The 15,650-nt window shown below is 38.5% G+C and overlaps 1 protein-coding gene across 1 annotated transcript; it reads right to left on the bottom strand.

The window, feature by feature from the left end:
- Window positions 1-981: 981 nt before the first annotated feature.
- Window positions 982-15,098, bottom strand: STX6 (syntaxin 6). Its single transcript, XM_015813136.1, has 8 exons — window positions 14,942-15,098; window positions 10,103-10,272; window positions 9,477-9,571; window positions 7,194-7,256; window positions 5,209-5,331; window positions 4,270-4,376; window positions 2,978-3,072; window positions 982-2,103 (listed from the first exon to the last, which is right to left on the bottom strand). The coding sequence occupies exons 1-8, from the start codon at window positions 14,974-14,976 to the stop codon at window positions 2,027-2,029; spliced, it is 765 nt and encodes a 254-aa protein (XP_015668622.1). The 5' UTR covers window positions 14,977-15,098; the 3' UTR covers window positions 982-2,026.
- Window positions 15,099-15,650: the final 552 nt, after the last annotated feature.

Raw genomic sequence — 15,650 nt, 5'->3', positions numbered from 1 at the left:
AGATCAGAAGCCTCTCCCACTCAAAATGCTGGAAGAAACATATTTTCAATCCATGTATCTCCACCCAAAGTCAGTTTAGCAATTGCAATACTGAAGTTCTGTTAGAAATATAATCAGCAAAACTTCATACAAGTGCTCCTTCCTAATTAGCCTAACACAACAACAGATCAGAACAGAAAAACAAGAACCTACAGGCTCTACGTGCTCAGATAAAAATCTTCAGATAGTTAAGATATTACAGATGTAATAATAGAAATGCAATATCTAAATCTCATTGCTGGTAGGGAACTGGGTGCAAATGAAACTCAGCTTTTGACATCAATCACTGTGCTGGGCCTTGCCAACTTTTAGCATGGGGTTTCTTAATGGAAAAGGAGTGCAAATGAGACACATTAATGCTTAAAGGAACTCTGGGGGAAATCCAAAATCTCCACTCCCAGCAGAATAAGTACAAGGGAACCACAAAGAGCAGCAGGGCAAGCTTACACACTTTAAAGTTAGCAAAGAAATACACATTGCCTTCCAAAATATTCCCTTTCTTGTTATCATGATGTCTGGACAGAACATCCCAAAATTTCATATATTTTAGGAAGAAAGTGATGATTTTGTAGAGTTCAAGTAAACCACCTTATGAAAGAATCAAGGGAAATGGAGCTTTCTCTGTTAACAGGCCGTAGTGGGGGAATGTCCAAAGGTAAGATCCAGGAGAAACCTTGATCCTATCTATATATTAATCTGCAGTTAATTTCACCAAACTCTCAAAATGGTAAAATAATGGCAACATTATTTTATCATAAAAGAACTGGAATAACTTCCATATTCTTTTGGAGTGAATTTTGCTACACACTTTTAAATTCTGGAAACAATAAAGGAATCGTGCATTTTTGTTTCCTTGTGTATTTGTGCATCTAGAGGAGTATATATTCTCCCCAAGATGTAAACACAAGACAGAAGGAAGATGCAGATTGCCATTCCCCCCCCCCATTCTTGCATTTAAATCTTGACATCTATCCAGCAGAAGCATCTCTTAAATTAGCAGAACTCAAATATAAGCTTCTCTTTTCAGATAACTGATAATCAAAGCCACAAAAACACAAGATTTTAGCAGCCACAGTATACCTACTGACTTTGTCTTCTACACTGCAGTAAAACTGAGATTACAGGTCTGAAAAGTAGAGTCACTACAGCTGTCTGATGTACAACACCAACATGCACATATTTTACTTACGGCCTGTATTAGCCTGCCAGGGCCAGTCTGCCTCCCTGAAGCAAAACTGAATTCCAGCCCAATGCCCAGACTTGCTAGGACTCTATTTGCTAGGACTGACTTTAGTTTAGATTTAGGCCTGCAGCTTTCCGTGTATAACATTCTATTGTTCTATTTAACATTAGTTAGCATTACAACAGTGGGTACAAACTACGTACCCATGACATTACCAAGTGCACAGTTCTGCTCTGGAGGAAAACAAATATTCTCAGTCCGAGTGGCTTTTTCCTCCTTTAAAGGTCCATGATTATTTGGCAGGCTTGGCTGTGCTGTAAAAGGCCTGGGAAAGGAATCTTGTAGGCGGTGGAATAATTTCTACAAGATCTGCTTGTGAGTCGACACATGTATGTATGTATGTTTAACACTGGCAAGAGTCCTGTTATGATAAGCAGACAAAAGGCATCTGGTGGCTCTGCGACGTGATGGGAATGACCGCACAGTGGTCTCTTCCAGTCTAAACCACCCGTCCCATAGCAGAACATTTGTAGAGTCCAATGTTACAGCCCAGGGAATCCACTTCCAGTGTAAGTAGTATTTGTGTGTATGAGTGCTCCATTTCTTCCTTGAGCAAGATAAGGAGGATCATGAGAAGAAGAACCATGAGGACAGAGAGTTATGTCACTGATAGCCATCCACAGCAGAACACAGTATCCAACTCTCCTAGGGTACTTTTTCCGTAAGAGTTTTCCCTGGCGGACAGGAACAGTGCTAAGATGTCTGCACAAAAGGAGCCCGTAAAAGAATCCGAGCCCCAAACTATCACAGCACAAAAAACAGAATAAGCACCACCACAAGGATAACAAGGAGGATGATAATGGCACACCACTGTCTTCGATCTGCCAGTAAAAACAAAATCAAGAGGAAGAGAAATTAGCTGTATGCTTGCCAGAGATGCTAGCTCTTTTCACCGAGAACAATGCTAGAGTTAAGTTAGGACTGGGGGGAGGGGAGGGGGGAGAGACAGCAATTAAGAAAAAACATGGGTGTTAAGGGAGACCTTCTGCAAAACAACCCACTTAGATATCGGGACACGTCAATCAATATGGTATGCACCACAAACAACTCACTCCTTGATATATCAATTCCCCGAATCAATGGCAGCCTATTACTTTTTACCAGCATTTTTTATTAATTGCTCTTTGTTTATTACATCATTTTATATGGCCACTCATCTCATAGATGCAACTGGGCAGCTGTCAACACATTAAAAACAATAAAAAACATTATCAATAAAACCTAAAAACTTATAATGGACATCAAGAAAAAAAAAATCTAAAGCCAGTAGGCAAGGCTTGGGCCACCTAAACCAGGGGTAGGCAACCTCGGCTCTTTTATGACTCATGGACTTCAACTCCCAGAATTCCTGGCTCAATTCCTGGAGTTGAAGTCCATGAGTCATAAAAGAGTCGAGGTTGCCTACCCCTGACCTAAACCTACGACTTTTGTGGTCTGAAGCACATACAAGTCTTCCATGCTTTGCAAAAGTGTCAGGTGCCAAATTAATCTCTTTTTTAATTATTTTAATTTTCTATCTTCTGACTTTAAGGTTGCACTTTTATTTTCTCAAACAGTACAGACTTCGCAGGTCTGAAACAAGTGGCTTGAGACATCCGACTGATGTAGAGGCTGCAGCTGCTGAAAACTCTCTTGCCTTGCACGATGGAAAAATTGACATTTTATTACAGTTTTGTTAGATTTCAGGCTACTTACCATTAGTCATATGGGATGCTTTTGCAAGTTTCTTCATAACGTTATCTAGTCGAGACTGGGTGCTGTCCACCTCATGAGAGAAATCATCCAACATGCTGCAAAAGCATAGGAACAGGGCATTGATTTATGTTCTGGACGGATGTTGTTTCTTCACTAGCATTTTATAGCATCGCCTAACACTGTTCCTGTGTTCATTATTGATATAACAGCATACGCATGAACTGAATATTAGAAGCCTGAGGTCCCTATGATGCAATGGCCTAGGCGCTGAAATTTGACATAAGAAAAGTTAGGCAAGATGTTACAAAAAGTTGTTACCTAGCAGAGAAGTAGATATAATTTGGAAGAGTCTTGGAGTCTACTTCCTCGTGAGACTTGATTGTAGCTATCATTTTTCTTTTCTCTCTTTCGGCCATTACCTTCCCCACAATTTTCCCTTCTTCATTTATTCATTCTGTCTCTCTCACACAAAGTTCACACGCTCTTTCACTTATATATAAATTTTCTTATACCACAGCCTTTCAAATCAATTATTACAAAAAATTCCACCTATAAGTTACATAAGACACATGTAATTATCTCCTATCAGTATTAGTAATGGTAAGGATACAAATCCCTTTCCCATTTCAGCCATCTATCTGTTTGTTACTGTTCTAATCCTATCTTATCTATTGGGGTAATCAGCAGGTATGTTCAAAAATATTTTGTCTTCTTGATGAATAGAAGAGCAACAAGGGTAGGGATAATTTCAAATGGGAAATAATTTCTTAGTTCATACTGGCATCTTCCTATCCCATAACTATTTTTATTTTCTAAAAATTCTTTATATACTTAATATCTAATTTGGAAAATAACTGACATTACAAAAATACAAATTGAGGAGTAGTATACGTGTTTGTTTTCAAACATTATTTTTTCAGATGTAATAGAAAAGCAGAAGCTTAAAGTTAACTGGACAGGATTGGGAGAATTGTAATAATGAATTACTGAAACTCTTTAAGAAGCAAGCAAACTGATTGCTTGAGTGTATTTGTGAGAAGCAATTATCTCCAGAAATAAAAAATATTCTAAATGGCAGATTCTATTAGTAAATTTCCTCTTTGTCTGCACTGGTACTTTTTATCAATGTCTACCACCCTGAATGAATAGTTTCTTTGAGTTCCATTTGTTCATTCCAAAATGTGTTTTAAGGATGAACGACTTTGCTTTTATTTTTTTGGTTTGTACAGATAAGGACTCATGCTGCTGATTCCATTTCATGCAAGCAGAGTTTCAATTTGCTTAATACTCACACAGCTTGTTCATCCAACTCCCCTCCAATGCGTTGGGACATATTCTTTAGTACTCCAATACTTCCAGAGACCAGCTCCAACTGTTCATCCTGTTGATCAATGATTAACTGGAACACAGAACAGAGAGGTGGGTGAGGGGACAGGAAGAGAGAGGAAAGAGTTACGTAGTTCAAATTATGCATTGAAAAGATAATTGGCTTCTGACTGCAAAATGCTCTATCTTCTTGAGCATCCAGAGAATACCTTGAAGAAAAAGTTCATCTTGCCACAAAAATGACTGAAAAGTTATCCTTTCCCCCTCTGAACATTTTTTCCTAAAGAAAAAAAATCCCACCTTACAGGCCTGACCAGATCTGAAAAGGAAAACTGAATTCCTTCACCCATGGTTTGTCTAGCTAGACTCTCAATAATATTTTTTAATTTAAATGGGTATGAGTTCTTGATAAACTGGAGAATGACATGCCAACATTCAGAGAAGGGACTTCCTTGACTCAAAGCCCAGTTCAGGGATATCTTTAACCCTGAGAATGTGTATCTATGTGTGGGAGAGGAGCATGCTCATTTCTGTGTCTTCGTACAAAGCAGAAAAGATTCATTCCTACTTGCTATCGGTACCAAATATATGTGTCTCCCTGGATTTCCCTTGTTCTTCATTTGGATACTGTGTCAGGTTGTGTATGTGGGTTGAATATACAACTGGCCACTCCCAGACACTCTTTGAGAAAGAAATGCTCTTATCACCTTGAAGGCATGATGCTCACTGTCACCTCCTGACTCCCCCAATCTGAAATACAAATGCGAATGTATCCCGAGGTTGCATATGAATCTCACCTATTATCTTAAGAGCCTGTGAGATTTCTGGGTGAAAGCCTCATCTAGAAATCCCATTCTATAAGTGGCTAGTTGGAATCTTTGCACAGACAGACAGATCCAGACTACCTGCTGCTGTGCTTGCTGATCTTCAATGAAGTGTGAATTTGCAGACTGCAGTTCTCGATCCAAGCGGCTGTATTTGTCCGTCCCGGAACTCCAGCTGTGAGTTCTACTTTCTCCCAGAAGCACCTGCATAAGAATAGGGAATAAAAGGATCAGTTATTGCATGTTATTGAAATTGAACCCTTGCAAGACAGAGATGCTGTTTGCCCAAAAACACATGGATCTCTGTCATCTCCGGATTAGATTCTAGATGGGCTGGCACTCGCTTGAAGCAGCAGACGTCATATTTGAGGGTTCTCCCGGATTCACAGCTACTGCTGGATTTGCAGGAAGAGACTAAGGCGAGGGGATCTTTGCTCAGCTTTGACTGATGCGCTGGTGGCAGTCCAACCTTGAGTGGGACGTCTTGGTGCCAGTAACTCATGCTCTCACCACCTCTAGGTTAGACTACTGCAACATGCTTTAATGGGGATGCTTCCGAATATTATTTATAAACTGCAACCGGTGCAAAAGGTGGTGGTCCACATACTGACACGCGAGAGTAATACCTACTACAGCTGTACTGACTTTCAGCTGGCTTCTTGGCTCAATTCAAAGTGCTGCTTTTAATAACATGAAGCGTAACATAAAACATAGATGCCTCTCTACTATCTACAGGAGTCTCTCTTTCAAGAAATACCATCCGCACATCCCAAGAAGGGATTTTTTTAACATTCTCCCCATCTAAGAAGTTGGGGGGGAGGGGGAGAGAATGGAGAAACAGAAGCAATCTTTCTCTGTGCAGCCCTTTTGCTTTTGAATAACATTTTCCAGAGAAGATTTATTAGGCACTCACTAGCTTTCTTTTAGAAAGCCATTACAATAGTATTGTTTAACAGAAATTTTTGGCTTAGGGCTATCATAATCGGTTAACTGATGCTTTTTAATCATTATCAGTTGTATGTGGGGGTTTGTTTGACTGTTGTATTCCATTCAGTCTCTACTAAGGGGGATGGACTATTAACACTGTAAATAAACCAACAAACAAACCCACTCTGTTATTTTAAACTGTTTATTAGCTATTTTGATCGTATTTGTTTTTATTTAAAACCTCCAGAATGTATGGGGCATGCAAGAACGATAAAGCAAATGGACAAATGCAACATATAAATCTTATGACTCAGACTGATTTCATCACATTTCCAAAATCAGATGTTTAAGACTCAGTAAGTTTCTATTTTCAATGCTGCTGCTGCTACTGCTATAGCTCAGTTTTCAAGCAGGTTATTAAGAAGCAATCTCCTCTACAAAAGGAAGAAAAAAAATCATACTAGTTTGAAACTAAGTTGTTAAAGAGAAGATGAACTATAGTAATGACAAATGGCCAAGAAGAAAGCTCTGCTTATTTTAATCTATGTTTACATCTTAACTTTGCTGTTTCAGAGCTATGTCAGACCCAGAACAGTATGAACATGCAAGATTTGACTATTAATTTTTAGAAAAGCTTGTATCTGCACAGTTTAACATGTACAGGCAATACTTAAGAATAATATTCTGTTTATATAGCTTTAAAGGGCACACAAATAGATGTCTGTTCACTTGAAATCCAATCAGTCTTGAGCTCTTAGTATATCCAGGAGAGGCTCAGGGAACTGATTGGCTTACCAGCATCTCTTCTCCATAGCAAGACAAAGGTACTGCTGCTGCCCCATACAAACTCATCTTCCACCAAAGCTATATCTATATTTGGAAATTCATGGTTTCTGTCTTCAGCAGCCCCAACATTCACTTCTTGATAGATTATCAATGTGAGCATAATAATAATTCCTTCCCATCCATTAATCTAGGGGGAAAGCATGAACCAAGTCCGGTATGCTTTCTGGACTAAGGGAACCTTCCCTTTTAAGTGGGTAGCTAATGTTACAACTAAACACCTAATATAAACACTCCAGTCACAACTAACAAAGTTGGCATCCAAGATGCAAGGTAATCCAGTTATCAGTACTTACCTGCCTGTTTTTCTTTTCAGCCAGAGCTTGAACAGAAGTATTTGACATTTGATCCTTCATATCCTATTGTTTTTTTAAAAAAATATATATATAAGTTAGCATAATTGACTGATACGGGTAGTTCAATCACCATAAAATAATTTATGTGACAAATAAAACCCAACTACATTGTCTTTTTCTTGCTTTGTTTTCTTTGGAAATGTTCCAGTAACAAAAAACCTTGTAAGTATTAATTCAGGGTCAATAAGCAGATATTCATCTGCATATTTATTTCAGGAATCAGACTAAATATAATCCACTGGAAAAGGAAATGGCGATGCAATACCAGTATTTTGCCAAGAAAACCAAATGGACATTCACGAACAGGACAATGACAACATGATATTGGAAGATGGGCCCTTCAGCTAGGAAACTATTTCACAAGTGCTGCGGAACAGTGGAGGACAAGTACAAGCAGCGCCAGTGTTTATGATGTGGCTGGGTTAAAGCTGAAAGAATGCCAAACTGCTGATATGGCAAGAGGGGAAAAAAAGTTTGATGCTGCAAAGATATGTATATCACTGGTTTATGGAATGTTGCCAAGTTTATAGTCAAACTAAACTTGATATTGCACAGCAAAGTCAGGATTGAATACTGACAATGTAGGAATTGGCAACTTGGAATGTAGTGCACATCAGTGTCAAATCCTTGGTGAACAAGAAAAACATAGAATAGAAGGAGTAGCCAATTAGCTATCATTATTAGAAAAAGATATGAAACATAGTACCCAAACACAACTTCCCAAGTGACAGAATAATCTCAATTTGAATCCAAGGCAAGCTAATCAGTGTTATAATTCTAAATTTATGTTTCAGCCACAGATGCAAACAAAATATAAGTTGAACAGTTCTATATGAAATAATGGGGGAATTTGGCCTTGGTGCACAAAACAAAGCCGGAAACAGAATAAAAACAAAAGATAAAATTCATAGAAAAGAGGTAATACAAATGTACAGAAAAATTCTACAAAAAGCATCTCAAAATTGATATGTCTAAAGGTTTGATCATGGAACTAGAGCCAGACATTCTGGTCAGCAAAGTTAAATGAACCCTAAAAATTATTTCTAATGCTAAAGTTCTAGAAATCAATGAAATATTCTTTTCAACATCTTACAACATGATAAAGATACAGATAAAATGTTACATACAATAAGTACAGGTAGTCCTTGACTTATAACTGGTCACTTAGTGACTGATCAAAGTTATGACAGAGTCCCCAAAGAGTTCTTATGACCCAGTTCCAACAGCTGCCAACATCAAGTCATTGCATTTGGGGCACATGGCAACTGGCCTGCGTTTATGACCATTTGCAGTATCATACAACGGTCATTTACAACATTCAGTAACTGTTACTAAAACACAAGTTAGCCAGGAAAACAAGGAACCAACGGAAAGGAACTCAACCCTCCCCTGCTTGACTCTCTTTAATTCAAGGGGAAGAAAGGGGAAACACTCTCAGGCTTTTAAGATTCTGTTATTATGGCCTACTACATCAATAAAGTAAAATACTAGTATTTCTTGTGGTATCTCAATCCTGACAGGGCTTCTTGAAGACCTCATAGCCAGATTTAAAAAAAGGTTGACAAAAAGCAAGCTGGCTAGTTATTACCACTGATACCTTCTGTTTACAAGAACTCAAAGGAGCGATCGCTATTAAAGATAATCTAGGAGAAATAATGTTCACTATGACATAAAGAATTAGAAATGACTTGACAAATGAGCAAACCACAACAAATATGGAAACCCAGAAATAAAATACTTTAAAAAAATACTTAAAGCAGGCATCTTGAGAACTACTGTAATGCCACAATCTAGAGCAGGGGTAGTCAACCTTGGCTCTTTTATGACTCGTAGACTTCAATTCAAGTCCACGAGTCATAAAAGAGCCAAGGTTGACTACCCCTGCTCTAGAGACCCAATGCTCCCTATCTGGTATAAAGGCATTTTGTTTTTTGTATTTTCATGAATTCTGCCTTATAGTATTGAGGGAAGTGATGGATTGCCATTGTAGAAAATGACAAAAATCCTGTTTTATTAAAACAGAGATAAATATTGTTAAGCTATTTTTATGACCTGCCCTCAGAAACATTGCACGAGCAAAGTTCTGTTTTTGTTCATGAACAGCAATTTTGTGAGATATCTTCATTTTCCGTTTAATTTCATGGTGAAATTATGCTGTAACAAATAGATAGAATTTTTTGGGACTATATCATAGCGTGGCCTCAAGAAAGTCAAGTGTCTTACCCTGACCACTTGCCGAGTGCTTGTGATGAAGGCTTTTCTCACACCTAGTTCTGTGGCATCAAGGTTGAATTTCCGAGGATTTGCTTCAACAATGCGTTGAGAATAATCAGTTAAGGGATTACATTTCAAATGCAGTTTTTACTTATATATTTTCATGAAACCTTTAAAAATTAATAGTGTTAGTACACAAGGAAAAACTAGTCTATCAGCATTTTTAAAACTGCTATGCTCTTATGACTGGGCTAAAACCATTATTAACAATGCTACAGAATTCGATTTTGACATCTTTTGCTGGCTAGGTGCTTCTTAGAGTTACACTATTAAAAGTATTTTCCTCTAATAAGGTTCCATTTGTGACTACAGACTGCGTAAAAGGCAAGCAACATATATATAACAACTTTATACCCTGTGTAAATGTACAAAGGTATCCATTTATAAAGTGTATGTCTTATACTTTTATAAAGGACAGAAGTTATATAATTCTGGGTTCAACAACTGCTCCAAAATAAGTTGGATGAGAACTTGTAATTATTATACTGAATAATTTTAGGGAAAAACCATTTGGTTGCTTGCCTAGATACTATGTGAGTTTATTTAACTATTCACACCAAGAACAAAAAGGATATTAATTGTTTCATCTAAATCTTCAAGATCCCACTCAATACTCCTTAAGTTGTTCCTTAGCTCATTTGTGGTCCAGTCAATTTCTTCTCTTGTAGCTGTTGACGGATCTTGTAGGAGTTCTGTCCATCTCTGGAACAACCCCTGAGCAGTATTAACTGCCTTCTGAACTTCCCTGGAAGTGAAAGGAAGAGGAAAATCCTCATGAGTGTTCACATAGATAAGGTGTCATCATATAAACTATAAGTATCATGATATGAGACTGCATGTCTCCAGTAAAACTTTACTTTATAGACTAGTGAATCAATAAAAAAAACCTGATCCTTCAGCCTGAACATGAAATGCATGCATACAGCCATTTTTCATATACATAATAATGTACATAGGACTTACAGTAGCTCATCTATATAATGGTGCATTTCTAGCTTTAATTTGTATATATTTTCCCCTATGTATGAAGGGTGAAATTATATCATAACTAAGAACCAGACAGAACTGATAGTTTACTCTTCTATCTCTCTACTACACAAAATATAGTGCTGAGTGGGTATGAATGATCCCCGTGATCTTTTTGGTGGAGGGAAATGATTTGAAGAATTTATCATTCCCCTTTTTAAACTCCTATAATGCTACTGAAGTTTCTAAAGTGGCTTGAAAAATGTTGTTTGAAAACCATATCAGTAGGGATTTAAATATCTCTTGCAAGGAAAGGATGGGGTGGAGGGATTAGGAATGGACTGATATCAGGTAGACTAGGCTATGGCAGTCCAAGGAACACACTGAATATTTCCAGATTGCAAATAACACGCTGCTGATTATGCTGGTCTCCGACAGTAATAAAGATTGATTTGACATGTTGGTAATTCAACATCATAAGGACCAATTTTAGACAAATTTGTGTCAGAAAACTCAAATGGTGCACAGTGTATTATGCAGTTAAATCAGATTGTATTAACTTTCCATAACACAGCAGCTGAAGCACCAAATTTGGATTTAGGAGGACAAAGATTCCATTTCCTCACTTCTCCAAAAAGGGCAAAGAAAGGGAAAGGGTCGCTTCAAAGGACGTTCGTTCTAGCTGTACCCATTCATCTCCTTTTTTTATTTACAAACATCTTTCTTAAGTTTAAAAAACAAACATTAAAATACAAAATAACAAATGTTAAAAAAAGGGAGGAGAGTAACAGGACAGGTTAAAAAGTGACAAAAAAAAACAAATATATAACAAAAGTGACTTCCAACATATTTCAGTACACAGATAATACAATTCAACAACTCTAATTTAAACAAGTAACTAATATTTAAACTGTCTTAAATATTAATAAACACCCTAAAAGATCAATATTCATATTATATCCTCTTAATTTGAATATAATAAACGTATTTTTAAAAAATACAATATTCATGTAGTTAAATCAGATTTAATCCTCAAACCCCAAAGTCCAAAGATGATTTTTCTCTTCATGTTGTATGAAATGTAATAGTGGTCTCCCGTAACAAGCAATTTTGTCAGGTTATTGCCTTTAAGGAAAGCAGTCAAATTTGTCATCTCATCTAGCTCCAGCATTTAATGATATCTATTAATAAATGTTCGCTTATTGAAAAATGTTCAACTGAGTCCATCTTAAACTTTTGAAGTATTTCACAACTGATAAAACTTTCAAAAAATATACAGCCGTATTCTGCAACTGTTTCATTTTCATTCATCTAAGTCAGTGGTGGTGAACCTATGGCATGGGTGCCAGAGGTGGCACTCAGAGCCCTCTCTGTGGGCACGTGCCCCGTCGCCCCAGTCCTTCAGCTGGGTTTTATAAAACCTTTTCACTTTAGGCCTCCACCGCCATGTGCAAAAAAAAAAAAAAAAGATTCAATCAATCAGTCAATTTCAACTTCTTGCGGGGAAAAAAAATCTTGCAAAGTTGGAATTGATTGATTGAACTTTTTAGTCCCACCCAGTCTGCCGTTACCACTGCAGCCACGCCCAGCCAATGGACCACACCCACCCGGCACCTGACGATGCATAAGTGGGTTTTGGGTTGCAGTTCGGGCACTCAATCTCTAAAAGGTTCGCCATCACTGATCTAAGTGATGGCTTATCTAAAGAAGTAAAACTTTACATGGTGAAAATTTCCAGTACTCATTTTATTGTATAAGATTTTGTTGAACTTTTTTGTTTAAGATTTCACTGAACATCTTTAAACGGTTAAATGTGTCTTATACTTTTTCAGTCATCAGTAGTGTGTTGGAAAGGTCTCATGGAAGTCCCTTCTTAGAAATAATGACACAATGCACAGGAATGCCAAGAAAGAACTTGGTCAGATTAATTCAATCCTATGGAAGAAATTCTGAGGAGAACACACAAGGAAGCAAATACTCTCATCAGTTTAAATTATCTTGATTGCAGGAAAAAGAAAGCAACAGTAAAGGATGTCTTTTTTCCCACATCAACAAAGTACAGTACAGACTTTTCTCATTCCCCCGTCCCCTTTATGTCTTTGACTAGAGAGACCTTGGTAACAAATTAGAAAAAAAGTTTCTTCAGTTTATAACACAGGGCCTTTAGTTCCAAAAGGACTCATTCAAAATTAGCAAAACATTCACAGAATGCCATTTACACAGTAGCTTATGGCTGTTATGCACATACTGTAATGAATTCAGCATGCGAAATAAGGAAACAAAGTACAGTATCTTTTAGTAACAATGATAGTGCATTCAGTATGCAGCAATAACAGCATTCCACAACCAATTATAATTTGTGCAAAAGACAACTGAACAAGCAACAAATCACAAATTACTATATTTTACTGCACCATACAAATTTCCACCTGGAAAATTATATTGAAAATCAATATATCATTTCAAAATATGGGCAGAGAAAATAGCATTTGCTAAATTAAATTTGAAGAGGCAATTAAAACATGTTAACTGTACATTTACATTATAACATTAATTTCAAAGAATTTGCTGTATGTCAACCTATATGTGAAGCACATCCTCTATCTCAGCACAAAAGCTGCTTCAGTTCATAAGATTGCGATGCTTAGAAGACACATGATGATCATGCTACCAAATGTTATTGTTATTTCTCTTAATATATTCTTGTACATAAGTTTTTGATTAGCTTTTCCTCAACCTAATGTCTTTCAGAAGTCTTAGATTATAATGTTTATTATTCCCAACCGACACATTGATGTTGGCTGGGGATGGTGAGGTTGCTGTCCAACACATCTGGAGAGGATCAGGTTAAGAAAGCTTAATATAGTAATGGAAAATAAAAATATTTGAAAGGTTGATTAAAACTGAACAATATGCAATCTTCTTGCCTATCCGCATATGTGCACATATTGTACTCTCTATTTAATGCATTCTGAATGTACCTATCTTTCTTTCTTACAGTAGCTTGTATGAATGCTTCAGCTATAACAGCATTTTAAGGCAAAAATATTTAAATGCATATTTAAAGATATATGCTTTAAAGTTGTATATTTATGTATATGCCATTGAAAATGACCAGGATATAAAAGTATCTTGCTGTGCAAATGGAAAGCTCATAATCCTGGCCTAAAGACAATATTGTAGCACAATGATCAGTAACCTTCTGCTGACATGAAGCCAAACAATGTTATAGGATGAGAACGAGACAGAGGCAGGACCATAATTTTCTTCCTGGGAGTTAAGGGAGATTTGGGAGGAGGTGCAGCATTTGTTTTTAATTCTCTTAAATCATTTTGGGAGTTGAATTATATTTGTATGCATTACACATCAAAAGGTCAGGAAATCATTCTTTGATTTTTGGCAACCTTATAAGAAGGCCAAGTGGTATAAAATAGGGAGTAAGAGGACATATGAAGCCCTGGTACCACCCTATTCCATAGTGTGGCATTCTGAAATATTGTCTCCAGGTATAGCACTGCCATTTAACTATCTCTAATACAGGGGTAGTCAACCTTGGCTCTTTTATGACTCGTGGACTTCAACTCCCAGAATTCCTGAGCCAGCCATGCTGGCTCAGGAATTCTGGGAGTTGAAGTCCACGAGTCATAAAAGAGCCAAGGTTGACTACCCCCTGCTCTAATAAATATTTACTGAAACTTTCTTGCATACATCCAACCACTTTAGGAAAATAAACTGCTACATCAAACTGAATAATTTGGTATGTCCTGGATCAGCTATTACCCAGTTTAACGGAGAGAACTCGCCCATTTAGATTTTTTTTTCCATTTCCACCATTCCTTTTCATTGTTTAAATCTTGCATTAAGGTAATCAACGGTACCTGTACACATCTCCATGCTTCATAACACAGCCTAATAAATCAAGGAAAACAGAGCCAACCTACCACCCTCCTTAGGATTTTAGCCAGCGCTGCTGCAGACAAGTTTGTGCCTGTAACTCTATCGAGGTGTTTGCCAGATAGCGTGGAAAGTTGGCTTCGACAGACCAAGATTTGCTTCTACAGTAACTAGGGAGCCGATCCACCGAAAAGGAAGTGACACCTTACAACCGCATGGACCATTTTTACAACATTTCCCCCCTCCCTCTTTTAACTAACCGCACGTACTGTGTACACTGTCACATGGAAGGGAAAAACCCAGCACAGCAGGAAGATTATCCTGCAGGGAGAGGGGAGCAGGAAAGCCCTCCGAGAAATAAAGACAATGGCTTCACGTCCAACGGGGGGGTGCAAAGTAAAACTGGCACGATTTCAAAGAAGAGGACCGATCCTTCTTCGACTTAAGACGCAGGGGAGAGGCCAGCTGGACTAGGCCGGGAATACCACCCACACCCTGGCAAGGCTTCCTCCACCACCGCACCGCCCTCTCCTCCTTGCTGTCCATGCACCCACCCTTTCACCACGAAGAAGGGGTCCTCCATGGACATGACGCCTGGCGCCCGTCGCGGAGCGGGCTTGGCTCGAAGCTGTCCCCCACGCCGTGCCGAGAGCTTCCAAGGCTTGCAACCCCCAGCTCGCTCCTTCCTACGGGCTGGAGCGGCGGCGGCAGCAGCAACGCCTCTCTTCGCCCGCCCGCTCTTCTCTCCACTCTGAGCGGGTTTCAGCGCCCTCGGCCCTTTCAGGAGCCCCTGTCACGTGAGGAGGGAAAGCGACACTCCCTATTGGAGCAGAAGAACGTCCACCTCGCCCCACGTGACGAGGTAACACGGGAGGCTCCGCCTTCCCGTCTGAGCGTGCGGCCGAATGAAATGCGCCGGGGAGAGGAGGGGTTCGTAAGGAATCTGGGGGAGGAGGTGGAGGTAGTCGTTGTAATCTCAGTTCATTGGGTTTCTGTGACATGCAGGCAGGTTTTTAAAAAGTTCTCTTTCCAAAGGAACTTTTAGAGCCCCAATGGCAATTCTTATATTTATTTATTGCATTAATATCCCACCTTTCCTCCTGGGCTTTAGTATAAACTAGCAGGGGTAGGCAACCTTGGCTCTTTTATGACTCGTGGACTTCAACTCCCAGAATTCCTGAGCCAGCTATGCTGGCTCAGGAATTCTGGGAGTTGAAGTCCACGAGTCATAAAAGAGCCAAGGTTGCCTATCCCTGGACTATA

The sequence above is a fragment of the Protobothrops mucrosquamatus genome, unplaced genomic scaffold, assembly GCF_001527695.2.
Source record: "Protobothrops mucrosquamatus isolate PMUCROS unplaced genomic scaffold, P.Mucros_1.0 scaffold140, whole genome shotgun sequence".
Lineage (NCBI taxonomy): Eukaryota > Metazoa > Chordata > Lepidosauria > Squamata > Viperidae > Protobothrops > Protobothrops mucrosquamatus.
Note: the sequence above shows the minus strand (reverse complement) of the source record. Positions and strands in the feature narration are given on the sequence as shown.